Source organism: Castor canadensis, chromosome 16 (genome assembly GCF_047511655.1).
Source record: "Castor canadensis chromosome 16, mCasCan1.hap1v2, whole genome shotgun sequence".
Classification (NCBI taxonomy): domain Eukaryota; kingdom Metazoa; phylum Chordata; class Mammalia; order Rodentia; family Castoridae; genus Castor; species Castor canadensis.
Window position 1 is genome coordinate 829,062 of NC_133401.1, and position 18,487 is coordinate 847,548.

General features: G+C 44.3%; 1 protein-coding gene across 4 annotated transcripts in view; it reads right to left on the minus strand.

Moving 5' to 3' along the window:
• The window catches only part of Garre1 (granule associated Rac and RHOG effector 1), a 78,604-nt gene that overhangs the window by 20,063 nt on the left and 40,054 nt on the right, over window positions 1-18,487 (minus strand). For all 4 annotated transcript variants that reach the window (XM_020180376.2, XM_074057928.1, XM_020180378.2 and 1 more), the window contains 5 exons: window positions 7,136-7,342; window positions 3,573-3,713; window positions 3,293-3,388; window positions 3,038-3,199; window positions 1,288-1,446 (listed from right to left, as the gene is read on the minus strand). In XM_020180376.2, the coding sequence (XP_020035965.1) occupies window positions 1,288-1,446; window positions 3,038-3,199; window positions 3,293-3,388; window positions 3,573-3,713; window positions 7,136-7,342 (765 nt within the window). The remainder of the gene's footprint in view (window positions 1-1,287; window positions 1,447-3,037; window positions 3,200-3,292; window positions 3,389-3,572; window positions 3,714-7,135; window positions 7,343-18,487) is intronic.

An 18,487-nucleotide genomic window follows, 5' to 3' on the forward strand; every position in this document is an offset into this window, starting at 1 on the left:
AACTTATTACTTCTCTTGGCGGTTCCTACACTAACAGCCAGACCCTAAAGGAAACATAGCTCAACTCTGTGGCTAGCCCTCATCAGCCCTCTAATGGCAGGTAGCACTGCTTTGAATGGGCTACTTGAGCCTTCATCTGCATGGAATAAAGACAAACATTCCCCCAACAGATCCTTTCATGAATCAAGTAGGAATTAGACTAAAAACAAGCTCTTTCATATTTAAATCTCTATCTTCCCCTGACCTCTGACTGAAATCTTTTCAAAAAGTAGTCATTTACTAGGAAAGGAAACCAGTACGTAAGGTTGTATGAGTCAGTGGTACACCGGAAGTGATTTCCTGACCCTGCCCAACATTGGGAAAAGCTTTTCCTTTTTCTCTGAAAGATGAGAAGACCAAAGTGCTATGTTTGAGTTGATGCTGTCACCTTTTGCTAAAAAGACAAGCAGAGAGTTGGAACATTAAGTGACTGGATAGGGCACTGCTTATACCAGCATGGTCAGGAGAGGTCTCCTGAAGAGGTGACACTACAGTTGACACCAGAAGAGTGAGAGGACTGAGCCACGAGAAGATCAGACAGAAGAGTACTTCCAGGTAAAAGCAGGAAGCAGCTTGACTGATTTGGGCAGCAGAAAGTTCACAAAGCTGCAGAGGAGTCAGGACAGACAAGGGGCCCTGTCAAATCATTACTAACACAATAGTTTCCTTAAAATGAGGATTTTGCAAATAGGTTCCCTACAAATATATATTATCAATCTGTAAAAGAAAAAAAAAAAAAGAATTTTGTTTGTTTTGAGAAAGGATCTCATTATGCAGCCCAGGCTGGCCTCAAACTCATGATCTTCCTGCCTCAGCTCCTGAGTGTGGGTGACATCACCATTCCTTGCTCAATCAATCAATAAATCAATCAACAAACATTTTAATACTGCTCCTCCTTTACTTTTACCTGGTCTAAGCACTGTAGCACTGAAGAACTCTGAAAGTCACTCAACATTCTCACCCGTGTGCCTGTACCACATTACTACGCTTTTTTGCACTACTGGGGCTTGAAATCGGGGCCTTCACCTCGAGCCACTCCACCAGTCCTATTTTTGTGATTTTTTTTTTTTTTTTTTTTGAGATAGGGTCTCATGAACTATTTGCCCAGGCTGGCTTCAAACCGAGATCCTCCTGATCTCTGCCTCCTGCAGAGCTAGGATTACAGGAGTGAGCCCCAGAGCCTGGTGACATTACTACCTTCTTGAAGCATCTCTGTGCTCTCTTCATCTGTCTCACACAACTACTCACCAGTCCAGCTTGGCCGAACAGCAGCTGCACAGCAGTCTTGCAGGCACCCCGCCATGTGGATGGACACACCTGATTCAGCACTTCAGTCACAGGAAAATCATCCCTGGCTGTGATCCCATTATAGCAGCCTGCTTCCTTGATCAGCTGTAACATTGTGTGCTACAACAGACAAAAAGAGAGTTCGTAATTCCAGACAAAGCCTGCAAGGCTCTAAAATTTGTAGTAATGTATATATATAACCATCCTTAGGGGGAAAACATTTTAAGTATTCTCAAGTCATGCCTTTGAACTTAAGGAATTATCATCAGGCTCAGAGACTGTCTCAACTCCACAGAGTGAACAGCTACATATGGATAAACATGCATTAACATTAATATACAAATGTAACTAGCGCTCTCATTTCCTCCTTCCCTCCCTCCCAACCTTCCTTCTCTCGCTCTCTCTCTCTCTCTCTCTCTCTCTCTCTCTCTCTATATATATATATATATATATATATACACACACACACACATATATGTATATAGCCCAGGCTGGCCTGGGACTCACAATCCTCTACTACCAGACTCCTGAGAGCTAGAATTATAGATGCTGTGCACCACCACACCCAGCTATACAAGTGATTTCTATACTAGCACAAACTACAGCATTATCTACAACCTCTATTGCAAATTGGTTCAGGAATTTGGAAATTCCGAATCCCTCCAAATAAGGAAACAGAATCATTTGGTAAAAGTACATACGAATCAAATCCTCAGCTTTATCTGGATGACCAAGTGGTCAGGTATGTAGACTATGGAAGCAGACTGTATGAGCTCAAGTTCCAGCTCTAATAACTTTTTGGTTATGTGACCTTGGGCCTCAGTTCCCCTGTCAGCCAAATGGGGAACGGGAGTGCACATATTTCAGAGGGAAGCATTAAATGGCACAGAGCATGCAAAGCACCTGGCACAGTGCCCAGTACCCAAGATGCTCCATTGTCAGACATCCTTATAAGACTTCTCAACTTCTCAAAAGCCCACTGAGAAAAAAAAATCATAAACAATACTTTACAGTGTACTTTCAAATGCTTTAGGTTAAACATGTGAATAAAATTATGAATTAAACAGTCTTAGCAAATGTCTCATTTAAAGTCACTGCAGCCAGGTGCCAGTGGCTCATGCCTGTTACCCTAGTAACTTGGGAGGCAAAGATCAGGAGAACTGTGGTTTGTGGCCAGCCAGGGTAAATACTTCAGAAGACCCTATTTCAAAAGTACCCAACATAAAAAAGGGCTGGTGGAGTAGCTGAAGGGGTAGAGCGCCTGCCTAGCAAGCACTGAATTCAAACCCCAGTACAGCCATAAATAAATAAATAAATAAGCACTACAGGGATGGGGTGTGGTTCAGTGATTAAGCACTTATTTATTAGCAAGTGTGAGGTCCTAGGTTCAAACTCTAGCACCGCAAAAAAAAAAACAGGTCTCTGTTTAGACATTACAGCACTGAGGAAGGTTACAGCTAATTTCCTTGACCTCCATTTTATTTTCTGCAGGCCCTCATTTTTCTTTTCTTTTCTTTTTTTTTGGTGGGACTGGGGTTTGAACTCAGGACTTCATGCTTACAAAGCAGGCACTCTATCCCTTGAGCCACCTTCAGTCCTTCAGTTTGTTTCTTAATCTACATTCTTCGCAAGCCCTTTAAGTTTCCCTTAAGAACTCTATTTCCAAGTTCACGCTTGGTATCTGGAACCTCACAAGACCCTGTAAAGCTACCGTTTTAAGTTTCAGATTGTCGGCCGCCGACTCATTAAAGGAGACGCCTTTCAGGAAGTGCGATCCGATCTGCACAGGGACGGTGGGAAGCTCACACTGCATGGGCTGCGGAGGTGTCTGTCTCTGCCCGGTCTGCTGGGCTTCTGCCTCGCTGCAGCAGCCCTGGGAAAGGTTTCCATGGGAGAGCAGAGGTGAGCCACAGCCACACACGTGAGCATCCCACAGTTCTGAGAGCTACAAGACAGAAAAAAGTACCTGCAAACTTGCTTCAATTGCCTTTGGATTGAGGTGGAAGCCAGCCTTCATTGCGTATTCACAGTGGCCCAAACTCTCCAGAGCTATCTTATATGCCTACAAATAAATTATTTTAAGAATTAAGATTATGCAGATTAGAACATGACAAAGTCCAGTGAAATTAGGGATTTAATTTTCCTGTAGTTATTAAAGGACTTTCTAATTGGCCTAACATTACAACTTTAATTCTCTCACTCATTGTATCACTTGGATGTCCATACGTCAGTTTTGAAAAACTTACTTGCAAAGCGCTGTCAATTTTTATGTTCAGTTCTTTTAGCTGGTGCTCAGGAATTGCTGCACTTTGAGAACAAAAGAGCTGTTGAACCTCAATTCCCGCCAGGCGGCCATCACAGTCTCTTTCTCTTAGTCTAGATGTCGCCTACAAGATAAATGGTGTCTGGTAGGTATGCGAGGATGCTGCAGTTAGCAGCAAAATTAAAATGGTAACAACAAAAATTCCACAACTAAAATAAAGCAAGAAACATTCTAAGCATTAGATATAAATCATAGGTTCTGGACTGACTACATTACAAAGTGAGTAGTCTAAAATTTTATAAGCCTGAGTTAACCGCAATGAAGAGAAAGAAATCCTGAGATAATATTACCTTACTTTAGAAGCCCGGGAAAAAAAGACTTATTTACTCTAGTCTATTAACTCTAGTTGTTTATGGCAACAGCTGACACAACAACTGTTTGACTAAATATTTGAATAGAAGATTCTTAGAGTCAGTGGCAGCAGTGGCTCACGTCTGTAATCCTAGCTACTTGGGAGGACTGAGACTGGGAGGATGGAGGTTCAAGGCCAGCCTGGGCAAATAGGTCCTGAGACCCTATCTCCAAAATGACCAGAGCAAAATGCGCTGGATGTATGGCTCAAGTGGTAGAGCACCTGCTTTGCAAATGCAAAGTCCTGAGTATAAACCCCAGTCTCGCTAAAAAAAAAAAGACTATTAGGGTTTAGGGAATGGTTGGAGTTGTATCTATACATAATTTGTGAAATTAAAGCCTTAGAACTTTGTAGCATTGGAGCTGCTAGTTGTTTTCCTGTAGTCCTATGAGTTTTATAATTTACAATTCCTACCTTGGTCTAGAATAACAAAGGCTGTTAAAAAAATATTATTTGGCCAGGTACAGTGGTGCTTACCTGCAATCTAGCACTGAGGAGATAAAGGCTGGAGGACCGCAAGTTTGAGGCCAGCCTGGGCTACATAGGGAGACCCAGTCTCAAAGAAGGAAAAGAAAAAAAAGAGCCATTTACATTGACAGCTAAAGGAGAAGATGCTTATGGAACTGAGGGGAAGGGGAGGAGAGTAAGATCAAGAGGGATAGTGTGTTGGGACCAACAGCCAGGTCCTAATATAGGCCAAGGAGCCACGATGAAGAATGAGAGGGATATGAGGAACTGTTGTCCAGTGAGCAAGGGAAAGAAGTGGCCACAGATAAGGCTGGCAATCAAGGAAGGAGCCAGACATGGCACACCTATGCAGGTCATGGTGAGGGGACCTCACTAACCCCTGAAGAAATGAGAAGTAATATCCAATTTAAAAATGGAGAACAGCAAGGCAAGGACGGGAGAGAAAGTCCAGAGAAATCATGATCCTCTGAACTCAAGCAGTGGTACTGAGCATGGAAATGGGGACAGATCCAGGAAGCCCTGGGACCTGAGAAGTGGGACCTGCAAAGCTTTCTGAAGGATTAGAAAATACACGTGATGGGAGGACTGAAGGACAGATCTCTGCTCTTGAATGAATGACCCAGAGGAGGATGGCGCCACATGCTAGCATGGGGAAGTGCTGAAGAAAAACACGTAAGTGTGGAGAAGCTAAGACTGAGCCACTCAGGAAACCTAAGATGGGCAGCAGCTGAATTCAAGGGTGTGGCGTTCATGAAGTGGATGTGACATGCACCTGAGGATCCCCCAGGACAGGGTTGGCGTGTGCCCCAAGACGGATGGAGATCTCCTAGGGAGAAGGCAACCTAGAAGTGAGCTTGAGAAAATCAGAGTCAGAAGTGGTACTGAGGCTGGCGGAGCAGCTCAAGCGGTAAGAGTGCCTGCCCAACAAGGTGAGGCCCCAAGTTCAAATCCCCATGCCACACACACACACACAAAGTTGTACTGAAGAGGAGAGACTAGCGAAGGGGATGAACTGAGGACAGCTCAGAGGAACAGGATAACTAAGAAAGTCTGGTTCCTAAGCTGGGCGTGGTAGCACATGCCTGTAGTTTTAGCTACTTGGGAGGCTAAGGCAGGAGGTTTGCTTGAGCCCAACACACAGAGACCCTGTTTCAAAAAGAAATTAAAAAAAAAAAAAGCCTGGTTCTTGAATGCCACAAAAAGAAAATGTTTTCTCCTTGGAAATACTGTGAGTGTGAGCTGCTGAATGGAGTCAGAGGGGTACCATGGATTTGAAAACACAAAAGGAATGAATCAGTGATTTTGGACAAGAGAAGGACTAGAAGCTGAATGATAACATTTACATACAGTTTCAAATTATGCAAAATAATACATGCACACATAATATAAATTTAAAAATATGAGCAGGAGTCAGACTACAAATTCAAAAGAGGTTTATCTCTAGACAGGAAACTATGAATAAGATAGGAGAGAGGTTAAAAAAATGGATTCAACCGTTTGTAATATTTTCTGTTAAAAAGTAAAAGGCACAAAGCAGGCATAATGGTATATGCTGTAATCCCAGCTATTCAGGAGGTCAGTGAAAGAGGATTACGAGTTCAAGGCTAGCCTGGGTTACTTAGTGAGACCCTGTCTCAAATAAAAATAAAAAGGGCTAGAGGATAGCTCAGTAGTAAAGCAGCTGCTTAGTGTGTGAGGCCCTGGGTTTGATTCCCAGCATCAAAAAAGGAAAAAGAAAAACCCAAGGACATTAAACAAATGTGACAAAAAGTTAAGTTTCAAATGTCAAAGTTAGAAAGAAGATACAGTGATGTGTGTGACATGTTCTGTATGCTTGAAGTACTTCATAATTTTATTTATTTATTTGTTTGTTTGTTTATTTATTTAGTGGGGTTGGAGTTTGAACTCAGGGCTTCGAGCTTCCAAAGCAGGCACTCTACTACTTGAGCCACACCTCCTGTCCATAATAATTATTTTTTAATGAATGAAAGGTGAGAAAAAAGTGGACAACTCCTCCAAGAGTTGGCTGTGAAAAAAGCAAAGAAATAGGGAAGAGCAGAGCAGGTGCTTTTTCTGTTGGAAGCATGTCTGAGTGCTGGCGGGTGCTAAGAATGAAGGAGAAAAAATGCAAACTCCAATGATGCTGAGCTCTTAGAATGACAATGACCTGGCTATAAGACAGATCAAATGCCTGTGACCACTGAGTGTTCCCATGTGTAGATGTGGCTCTGAGCTTGCCACTCCACTTCTGCCAAATGTTCCTGCTTGCCCACCTTATGGCCTGGTCAGGTTCTTCCTGTCTGTCCCAACTCAGGCGCCAGCCTTCTTTCTCCCTCATCTCTCTTGGGAAGCAGCTTTCCTGAAGCACTCCCATCAAGAAGCAGGGCCCATTCTCTGGGCTGTCTGCATCTCCATCACGCTCGCTCCGTACCCTGTTTTTGTAAGCCTCCTCCCAGTAGGCTGTGGTATAAGCTGTCATCTCAGTGCCTGGCACAGACATGGCACAAAGTGCACATTCATCTCTGTCTCATGAATGAACAAGCAAGAGATGAGTTTAAAACTTACGTTTCTAAAGAAACTGGCTTTTCTGAGAACCAAAAGGCAGAGGTGCCCTGCAGCCTCTCCTATTTGAACACAGGGTCCAACCTCCCAAGTAAGGCAGTTACCTCAGCAGCCCCCCTCCAGGACCGCACAGCTTCCTCCAGTTCAGGCGTGTGGCCCATGCCAGATAAGCTGCCACCACTGCTGTTCTTTTTCTCTGGCATAACCACCTCAGCAAAACAAGAGTGCGCCACTGGCTGGACCTTCTGCAATGCGTGAGTCAAAAACTGGAAATGAACTTGCACCACTGTCAAGAAACATCGCCCCAACACCTGTGAAAACAAGAGAGGAGGGGATTTTAGGTGTCAGGTTGCTGATGGATTAGCACAATAAACTCTAAACTGTCACACCGTGGGTCTGTGAAGCATACGCCTTTAGAAAGTACACACATGCTTTAGGAGGACCTGCCTTTGTTTGTTTGAGCCTAGATACTTCATGCCCCAAGTCAACCAAACAGCAAGCCCTCAGATGCAAATGGGTCTCCCAACTTCTCACCAAGCACCCTCACTCCTGCTCTCCACTGCCCTCATCTGGACTCTGGCTCACACCAACCTGGGTTGTCCTTCAGCTCCTGCTGAACCAGATCCCCAATCCTAACCAAGTCCATAGGGTGTTCAGAAGGCTAAAGTAAAATCTATGTGGTGAAAAAAGGTAGGTTTGACTTACAAGAAAACATTCCAGCCAGGTACCAGTGGCTCACACCTGTAACCTTAGCTTCTTGGGAGGCTGAGATTAGGAGGATTACAGTTTGAGGCAAGCCCAGGAAAATAGTTTGAGAGACCCCCCCCCATACACACACACCAATCTCCAAAATAACCAGAGCAAAATGGACTGTGGCTCCAGCAGTAGAGCGCCTGCTTTGCAAGCGCAAAGCCCTAAGTACAAGCTGAAATCCGGCCAAAAAAAATGGAAATGAAAAGAGCCAGGTTATTTTAGTAACAGTATTAATACAGTTACTAACACAGCTGCATGCCGTATTTCCAGTCTTAGGGAGCAAAGCTGGCAGACCAGTGTCCTGTGACCCAACAAAACACAGTACACAGCTCCATTCATCAGTAGAGTAGAAACCCACTAACCGGATACCTGTGAGTAGGTAACAGTTCAAGTAGGAATTCATTTTTAAAAAAATACTACAGTCATAATACCATATTGACATACAGTGTTAACATATAGTTAAATACACATGTACACATTGAAATACTATGTACTATGACATTTTAAGATACAGAAGGGCATTTACCTGGTCCTCTGACACTATTTGTTGCTCCTTGTTTTATTTTGTGCCTTAACCACAGCAACAATGGGTTCTTTATGATTTCCCAGCAAGAATTTGCTATTTGTGAAGCAAATCTTCCAGATTACTGACATTTTTTCCCAAATCCCTTAAGGTGGTTTTGCATACACACCAAATTTGACAATACAAATGAAAACTTACTGCATGTTCTATCACATTCAGATGTTTTTGGTGGAAAGTATTTTATTTATTTTCACGTCATCCAACCAATAGAAGCAAACCTGAGAGGCTCACTGGCTGCCAGTTCTCAGTGTCTGCCTTAGTAAGTGGTAAAGGTTTGAAACTGTTTCCATTGCCTTTTACAAGAAATTAAGAGCCAAGCTGGACATGCCTGCAATCCTAGCTACTCAGGAGGCAGAGATCAGGAGCACTATGGCTCAAAGCCAGCCTGGACAAACAGTTCACAAGACCCTATCTCAAAAAACCCCAACAAAACAAAGGGCTGGCAGAGTGGCTTGAGTGGTAGAGCACCTGCCAAGCAAGCATGAAGCCCTGAGTTCAAACCCCAGTACAAGCCACTACCCCCCCAAAAAAAGGAATTAACATCCAATGTGATGACTGTGCTCCAGCCCAGACCTTTCCTTGGAGCAACCCAGACTCAACTATGCACTGCTCACTTCCCAGCACACATGTCAAATGCTGCCTTTTACCTCATATCCTCTCCGTTACCCTAGTCAGAGCTCTGTTTCCTAGAGAAACAAGGACAAGGCAGGTCATAGTGTAACACCTATTCCTTCTAAACTATTTTTCCCCAGTGGAAATCATTATGATCAGATTATACAAGCCAACAAAAACCCTCATCCAAATCTCACACCAAAGCCTCCTCCCTCTGTAGTGAACTCCCACGGGAACCTCCTGGGTTTGTACTCTCCCCTCCCTCAGAGCTCCTCTCTGACAACGCTCTGTGCTGGATTGGGCAGGGTGAGGGGCACAGAGACAGAGACCTAGGAACCCAGAGAAGAGAGGTATGACAGAAACAAATGGCACCTATTCAGTACTGTACATAATGCTAGCACAGCCAGCTTTAACTGAGCACTCAGCGTGAGCCTGATCTATGCCAAAGACTTCACATTGGTTACCTCACTTCAGTTGAGGACAACCCTGGCAGGGGGTCATTCCATTATACAGACAGACTGGGGCACAGAAAGATTACGAAACTGTCCAGGGACAAAGTGGATGTGGCAGAGCAGTCTCCTGCCTCAGTGTCTCTGCTTTCAGCCAGTGTATCCCACTGCCTTCAACAGATTCTAAACAATGAGACCCAGCTAAGGGCTGGTCACACAGGCCAAGCACATGACAGAAATTTGACTTTAACTGGTGTAGGCTGGGGTGTCCTGAAACTCCACACAGAGTGCACACAAAGGCGGAGGGGAGGAGGGGCCCCTCAGGGACACAGACTCTCCCTCCTCTCCTCAGCATCTTGGCAGGCTATGGGAAAGGGGGAGGAGGATAGGACAGTAAAGATGTCATGTACTATTTGCTCTGGGGTCACATTCTCACAGCTTCTGACCAACAACTATATGTGAATCCTGATATGTACAAAGCACACAAGCCCAAGGACAGTAAGGGAAGAGAAGACAAGGCCTAAGCACTAAGCCTTGTTCACGGCAAGGGCTCATCCTAACAGGGATAAGGGAGACAAGAAAGCTGTGGACAGACACAGCAGCCGGTGCTGCTGGGGAAGACAGCAGCAGGCAGGTGGTGAGGAAAAGGCTCACCGAGGATCTGACCAAGGGAGGAGAGCTCCCCTCCCCTTTCTAAAAGGAACTATTCCCAGAAATGGCTGTGCAGGCCAGACACAGGGTCCTGAGTGGGATAGTCTTCTGATGAGAAGACTATCATGGTCTGGATCCCACACCCTCCTCCACAGAAGGACTGGGTTGGGGCAGGTCCTTTTGTTGAGCAGTACAATGGCGGAAGGGAGAGAATGTTGCCATGGGAGCGGGCCAGAGGTGCCAGATAGTTTTAAAAGGCATCATCCATATGCTGTCTCCACTACTGATGACATGCTGGACCTTAATGAGTCATTTAATTTACATTCTTCTCTATAAATAAGAAAGAATAATAATAAGAGCTCAGGGACCATGCTCCTCCTTCCTTCTTCCCGTGATGTGGAAAGGGTCGACACAAATTATGATTGTATGCTGTAAATAATTAATTCAACACCAATCAACCCAATGGCTACCCTGGACCATGGAAACTGCTGTTTCAGCAGTGACTTGCTCTAAAATTTACCAAGAGTAAAAGATGCATAAATATCACCTTCTGGAGAGGACAAAGCTGTGCCTTCAGCCTGCCACTGCCACCCTTTCTCTATGACATCTCACTTAGCCCATCTCCCTCCTGTGACAGATGTCACCTTCCCTGACCCAGGGATTAAAAGGCCCTGGGGATCTTTCACACATAAATCTGGAAGAGTGTGACCCCATAACCAAGCACTCCACCAGGGTGAACTAACCCTGCAAGGTGTGCGCAATTCACCCGTTTTATAGATGACAACAACTAGGCTTAATGAGATAAAGAAACTTGCTTAATGTCACGCACTTAACAAGTAGGGATATGATACCAGGTCTTTGTGACTCCAGAAAGCTGTGTTCTTAACCACCAGGCTGCCCTGTCTCTGTATGACAAGATTCAACAGTGAGTTGGCATTAAAGAGAAGAAACTCTGGCTTGTACACTACCAACTAGGAATCTACTAAAATGGAACTTGTTTTTTGGGAATCTCTGATGACCAAGAAGAATACATCTTAAGCCAGGCATGGTGGTGCCTGCCTGTAATTCCAGCACTTGGAGGCTGAGGCAGGAGAATCAAGAATTCAAGGCCAGTTTGGAGTACATAGTGAGTTTGAGGTCAGCCTGGGCTACACGGGTAGACCCTGTCTCAAAAACCGTAAGAAGAAAAAAAAGTACATTTTAACCTCTCCACTCCCTCAAATACCTACGATATGTGCTGAGGATGTTGCGCTCACCGACATAACATAACAAGAATACCCTTTCTTTCTGGTGATTTGTACCTTTTATTCAGATTGTAAAACAGGTTTTAATTTAAGTTAATCTTATTTTGAATATCAAAAGACCATCCTTTTTACATCATCACAGTTGCTGAGGGTCAGCCTGTCTACAAACTCTACCTTTCCAGATTATTTCAGAATTTACTTTTAGTCATTCCTCTTCAGGCTCAGGTCTGATTCAGTCCTTCATGCCGCGTGTGACTAGAAATGTGGAGCACCGAAGTCAGCCCCATTCCTGAAACTTCTGATGATTTTCATTTTAATACAAGCAATTTTTGCTTCACTACACTCAATAGTTCATACTTCTCATGTCCCTTACCAAGGGAAGAGCAAGTAAAATGGTCATACACACATTTATTTCTGATCAATTCAGAAGACTAGTGTGACTGAAATGAAGTTGATCCAGATTGGCTGCTTTTATTAGAAATTCCAAAGTCATTTCATCATTTCTTTCTTTCAATACTTATACCTTACAAATGACATTTGGTTCAAGTGTCCTCAATGAGGCCTCTTTTGTCCTTATGATAATTCCAGAATCATTACATAACAACCTAACCAACAGTCCAGAATGTGATACAAAAACCTCAATATGTCTCCAAAGAAACAGAATGCAGCAGACCAGGCCTTCACTACAGAAAGAATCTGTGAAGATTATACTACAGCATTAAAATGTAAAAATCAAGCTTACTGAACCAAATATGTAGAAAAGTAATAAAAGATGGCTGGGGGTGTGGCTCAGTGGTGCAGCACCCCTAGCATTCACATGTAAGACCCTGGGTTCAATCCCCCACACAGAAAACATAACAAAAGAACCACGAAAACCTATTTGCAGTCACCATTTATTTAGAACACAGAGAAGCTGCCAAGCGATGTACAGGAGAAAGAACCAGGGAAGGAAATACAGCCAGCACATGTTCAAAGGTACCTGAGCCAACTGAAGGCTAGCAACTCAGCCACAATTACATTCTGCCCATGAACACGCTGCTTCACTGCTGGTGAAAATGACAGCAAAGCTTTTCTGGGCTCTACTTCACCAGCTAAGCACTATGGTGCACAAAACCTTTTTATATCAACCACACGTATCCAGTGAAAATGGGGGAGAGGGGGAGAGCATAACAAACAAAATAGTACTAATTATTCCTAACCAGATATAACCAGAGGTCAGATTTGTACCTATATTTGTTTTGGCAAACACCAGACGATACTGGGTGTTGGTTTATAGCTTGCTTTCCAAAATAAACTACATTAAAGATGTATTACCAGGCCGGGGATATGGCTCAGTGGTATATATAGCACCTATATAGCCTACACAGGCCCTGTATTCAATCCCCATCACCACAAAAAAAAAAAAAGAAAAAGAAAAAGAATTCTAACCATGTAATATGTGATGAACACACAGGAAGTCTTACTTCAGTGACACTGCTATAAAACTTAACATAACTACTACTGGTAATCATAGAAGATCATCCAGGGAAAAAGTGAAAGGCCACTTAAGGAAGCTAAGTCCACACTGATTACCACAGATAATGACTCTGCTATTGAGCAATTTTTCCCACTCAAAATACAACTTTTCTCCATAGGCAAATTTACACCGTAGGTTTACACCAGGTAGAGAGAAAAACATATTTAAGCCATCAGACATCAAGTGGCCTGGAAACTCATTAGTGTTCAGTATCACCCCCACTTCTTTTTCTTTTGGGCAGCAATGGGGTTTGAACTCAAGGCTTTGCACTTGCTAGGCATGTGCTCTTACCAATTCAGCCGTTCCTCCTGCCCATTTCATGATGAATGTTTTCGAGATAGGGTCTCTAGAACTCTTTTCCCAGGCTGGCTTTAAACCTCGATCCTCCTGATCTCTGCCTCAGGAATAGCTACAATTATAGGTGTGAGTCACTGGTACCCAACAGGAGTACATTTTTGTTACAAGTAGACATTTCCATCAAGAATACTTCAAAGCTCAGCAGGGCACTGGTGGCTCACGCCTGTAATCCTAGCTACTCAGGAGGCAGAGATCAGGAGGATCACGGTTCAAAGCCAGCTGGGGCAAATAGTTTGCAAGACCCTATCTCAAAAACACCCATCACAGAAAAGGTCTGGTGGAGTAGCTCAAGGTGTAGGCTCTAAGTTCAAACCCCAGTATGGCAGTGGGGGAAAGCATTCTTCAAAGCTGAGTGTGGTAATATACACCTGCAGTCCCAACTGCTTGGGAGGCAAAAGCAGGAGGATCACTTGAGTTTAGGAGTTCAAAGACAACCCAGGCAACACAGTAAGAACCTGTCTCAAAAAAAAAAAAAAAAAAAAAAGTCCGGTGTAGTGGCTATGCCTATAATCCTATCTACTCTGCAAGTGGAAATCTGGAGGATCCAGCTGGAGACCAACCCAGGCAAAAATTTAGTAAGGCCCCATCTCAACTAATAAGCTGGCATGGTGGTGCATGCTGTCATTCCAATGTAAATTTCTGGACCACAGTCCAGGCTTGTCCAAGCAAAAATGACAGAGCCAAGATGAAAAAAAAAAAAAAACTAAAGCAAAAAGGGCTGAAGCGTGGCTCAAGTGGTAGTGCATGTGTAGCAAGCTTGAGGACCTGAGTTCAAGCCCCAGTACTGTCAAAAGAAGAACACTTCATAGCAATGCCTCACTCTCACCAGTTTTATCCACGTGGTGTCCTAAGATGACAACTGTGGCCCTCTTGGATGAGAAGCCTCTTTTCTCACAGCAAACGTGCTTTGCTTCGTATCCAGGATGCCACACTTTCTTCATTTTCTTCCTGGCTCTCCAGCTGCTCCTGCTCAGTCCTGGCTGCCTCTTCCTCATCATCTGACCTCTGAACTCTGTAGTATGCAAGGTTCTCCAGCTACACTCACTTGATGACTTCACCCAGTTTTCTAGCTGTGAATATCATCTACTAAATGACAGCTCTCAAGTTCTGGACCTTACCCTCAACTCTAAATATGTATGCCCAAATATCTACTCGAAATTGCCCCTTGGATGTCTAGAGCTATTCCAACAAACAGCACTAGTAGAGAGTGACCCAGGTCAGAACCCTGGAGAGAGAGAGAGAGAGAGAGAGAGAGAGAGAGAGACACACACACAAAAATATGCCACAGCAATGCAGTCCAAGTACAAATGCTGAAATACCCATCAGCCTTCAAAAGGAAGGGAATTCTGACACATGCTACAATGTGGACAAGGCTGAAAGACACCTATGCTAAGTGAAATAAGCCAGTCCACAAAGACTAATACTCTATGATTCTAGTTATACAGGGTTTCTAGAGTAGTCAAATTCATAGAGACAGAGGTAGAATGGTGGTTGCTTGGGCTGGTGGCAGAGGGGGAGTGTAGAGGAGAGGAGGGGAAGCCAGGAGTTATTGCTCAATGAGCAGAGTGTAGTTTGGGAAAATGAAAAAGTTCTAGAGACGGGGTGGTGCTGGCAGCACAATGAAGTGAATGCTCTTAATGTTACTGAAGTGTACACTTGCAAATGGCTGATGTGTATTTTACAACAACAAAAACATAAATGCTCCTAGCCATCTCTGCAACCATTCCACTCCAAGCTCCTAGCAGCTCTTGCTTGGATTACTGTTATGCCTTCTGAACTCATCCTCTAGCTTTCACTCAATCAGCACCAGGTTTATCTATGCATGACAACAAAGACCCAAAACAATACAGTGGCTTGTTTCTTCTGTAAGGTAAAACAAATCCAGAGGCAGGCAGTCCAGAGCTGGGATGAGATTCCCGGGCATCCCCAGGAACCCAGATCCCATCTTTCTTCCCTATGTTCTCTTGTTACTTCACTGTAACCTTTAGCTGTTCTGCCTGCACTCTGGACAGCAGAAAACTGGGGGAAGAGAACGGCGCACTCCTTTCCTTTCCCAGTCATCTCCTCTACTTCTCGTTACATCCTCATTCAAGTGACTACTCCAAACTGTAAGGAGACAGGGAAGTATAACCCTTATCCCAGGCATATTGTGAGTGTGTGACTAAGAAAGAAGGGGAGGGAGACTGGGACACTGGGAGGCAACTGGCAGTTCTTCACTCTCATCAGCACCTCCAAGAGTCTCTGCCCTGCCCTGCCCTGCCCCTGCCCCCCCCCCCCCCCCCCCCCCGTCTCCATTCTAGTACCCTTCCAGGTTAGGGAGGAGGTCCTGCTGGGAATGCCCGTCGGGTTGGTCTCTGTGAGCCAGGTGGCACCTAATGCCATCGCCCACTTATTTACCTGTCGGGTCTACCAGAGCCGGAGCACATTTTGACTGTTCCCACTCATCTTTGCACACTGGCTGCCAGCTCCGTTGCATTTTATTAAGGGTGGCTGGTACAGCTAGGTGAGGAGCAAAGCAACCCAGCTGACTGGGGCTACTCAGGAGGGTCCTGGAGTGAGCAGGGGCCTGCTACACATGGAGCCGTTTCTACTTTCCTGGCTCTGAATGTTTCACAATTAGCCAGAGGGGCAGAAAGCCTGGACTCAATGGAAGGGTGGGCTCTGCCAACAGCCCTTCTGCACATAGACAGCAGAGAGGTACCAGACACACAGGACACTTAACCCCTGTGTGTGCTGGACCCAGAAAGATGTGTTTATTTATTTACTTTTTTTTGTGGTACTGGGTGGGGATCAAGCCCAGAGTCTTGTGCATTCTGGGCAAGTGTTCTACCACTGATCTACATCTCCAGCCCCTACCAGAATGATTTTAGGCAAATGTTTTACAGATGATCGGTTTCCTGGTTTGTAGACATCAGGGAGGTTGCCAAACAGACCATTCTTCAGTCCTGTGAATCTCACAAACTAACTAGCAACCATAAAAATTAATTCAGGAAAGGCTGGCCATTGTAATCCTAGCTACCCTACCCCGGAGGTAGAAATCAGGAAGACTGTGGTTTGAGGCCAGCCCGGGCAAACAAAAGACCCTCTCTCAAAAATACCCAACACACACACACACACACACACAAAGGGCTGGTGGACTGGCTCAAGGGGAGCGGCTACCTAGCAAGCTTGGGGCCCTGAGTTCAAACCCCAGGACCGCCCCTAAAAAAATTTTTTTCAGGAAAGCTAGTTCTACCTAAAATTACACTGTATTTCTTATTTGCCCACCAAATCTAATTTTCCTTCCATTCACTCAAGCCTTTTTAGCAACTCTGCAATTTCATATTCTCGGAAGAGAAACCACATTGCCATTCACTCACTAGTCACCAAAATTAGGAATACATCATTCTTTCCCTCACTCCCACCTGCTATTGGGGTCCTACTTTCAGAGGGCTTTCTTTGAAACATTTTCTCCCTTCATTCACTTTTACTCTCTTCATTTTTCTGAAAAGCACCTGCTTTTCTCTTTGTCCCTACACTCTGGGTTTTCTAAATTACTCAATAATACCCCTGTCTGTTAGAAGACCACTTCACATGTACCAACCCATCCAAGAAATGGAACTGTCTATGAAGTTCTCTGATTCATCAGTCCTAGCATGCATTTGTAAGTTTCTCTTCCCCTTTTTCAAATTTGGAAAATGTCTAAACATACACAAAAGCAGGCCACAGAGACCTCCCACATCACATGCCCATCAAAATAGCTTCCATGTCTCCGAGTTCAAACCTCAGTACCCCCCCCACCCCACACACACAAAACCTTCCATGTTAGGAAGACTGTGCTACACTGTGAGAACCCTATCTCAATAAAACCAAGGCTGGGGATGTAGCTCAGTGGTAGAGTGATTGCCTAGCACGCATCAGGAGAAACGGGGAGTGAAGGAGGGGAGAGAAGAAAAAGTAGCAGCAGCAGCAGCAAAGGATTCCATCTCAACATCACACCATGTTTCTCGCATCTACCCTTCCCTTCCCCATCCTTTTCTGTTTTGAAGCAAATCCCAATCAACTGTGACCCAGAACATGTTCCAACTTCCCAACTTAACTTTAAAAATGTCTTTTTGTATTTGATTCGAGTTGCAACCTCAAAAAGGTAATTTTGTTTGGTTGTTGCATCTCTTAACTCTCTTTTCTTCTCTCCTTTTTGCGGTGCTGGGGTTTGAACTCAGGACTTTATGCTTGCCAAGTAGGTGCTCTACCACTTGGGCCCCTCTGCCAGCCTTCTTAACTCTTTTCATCTACAACAATGGTGCCTTCCACCTTTTGCTGTTTTCATGCAATGGACTTCCTGACCAGGTCAACTGACTATGGAGTAACATATTCTGAATCTCATTGCTTTCTTACAGTGTTGCACGACTGGCTTCCCTATGGCCCAGTATTTCCTGTGGACTCTAGAAGCTTGACTGGATTATTTCAGAGTTTTCCCCGACTCCATAAGGAGAGGAATAAGTAAAAGAATATATTTTGTAGGGGCAAGGTATACAGCTCAGTGGTGGAGTGCTTATCTAGCATGCACAGGCCCTGGGTTCAAACCACCACACACACGAGAGAGAGAGAGAGAGAGAGAGAGAGAGAGAGAGAGAGAGAGAAAGAGGGAGAAAGAGTGAGTTCTGGGCTGTATGGTTCTTATTGGATCACATCAGGAGATGTGACCGACCATCTGTCTCGGTTTTGGTGGCACTAAGACTGATCTTAGGGAAAACCAAATCCCCCCTTGATGCAAGTTCCTGGCAGCCTTTCATGGAATGATCTTCTCCTCCACTGTTGGCCGCTGTTTGCATGACTGAATTCATCATGGTTGGCACAATGACTTTTTTCACTAAATCATTCCTTATACATAGAAGTATACTGAGGTTCTTCAAGACAGAAGTTCCTCTCATTCATCAGAGGTATTTGGTTATCTTGAAGAATAGGGCATATTAGAAAAGCAGGAGATTTGCTTAATTCTTTAATTTTCTTCTTTTAATTAGGAATCTCTGGGATAATAAGTTGGTTGGACGTGCATGTCTTCACAAGCCAAAGCCCCTGCAGCATGGCTGACACCCTCTGGCTCTACTGGCTTCCACCCACGCGAAATGGGCTAGGCAGACAATAAACCTTGCTTGTTGTTCATAATGCAAGTTTACAGTCACCCAAATTACAATTGCTAATTAATTATAACTTATTCTAAAGGCTAAAGTCCAAAGGTAATTTAGATAATAGCAGATTCATCTCAGTAAAAAAGTATGTCAGGGCTGGGGGTGTGGGTCAGTGGTATA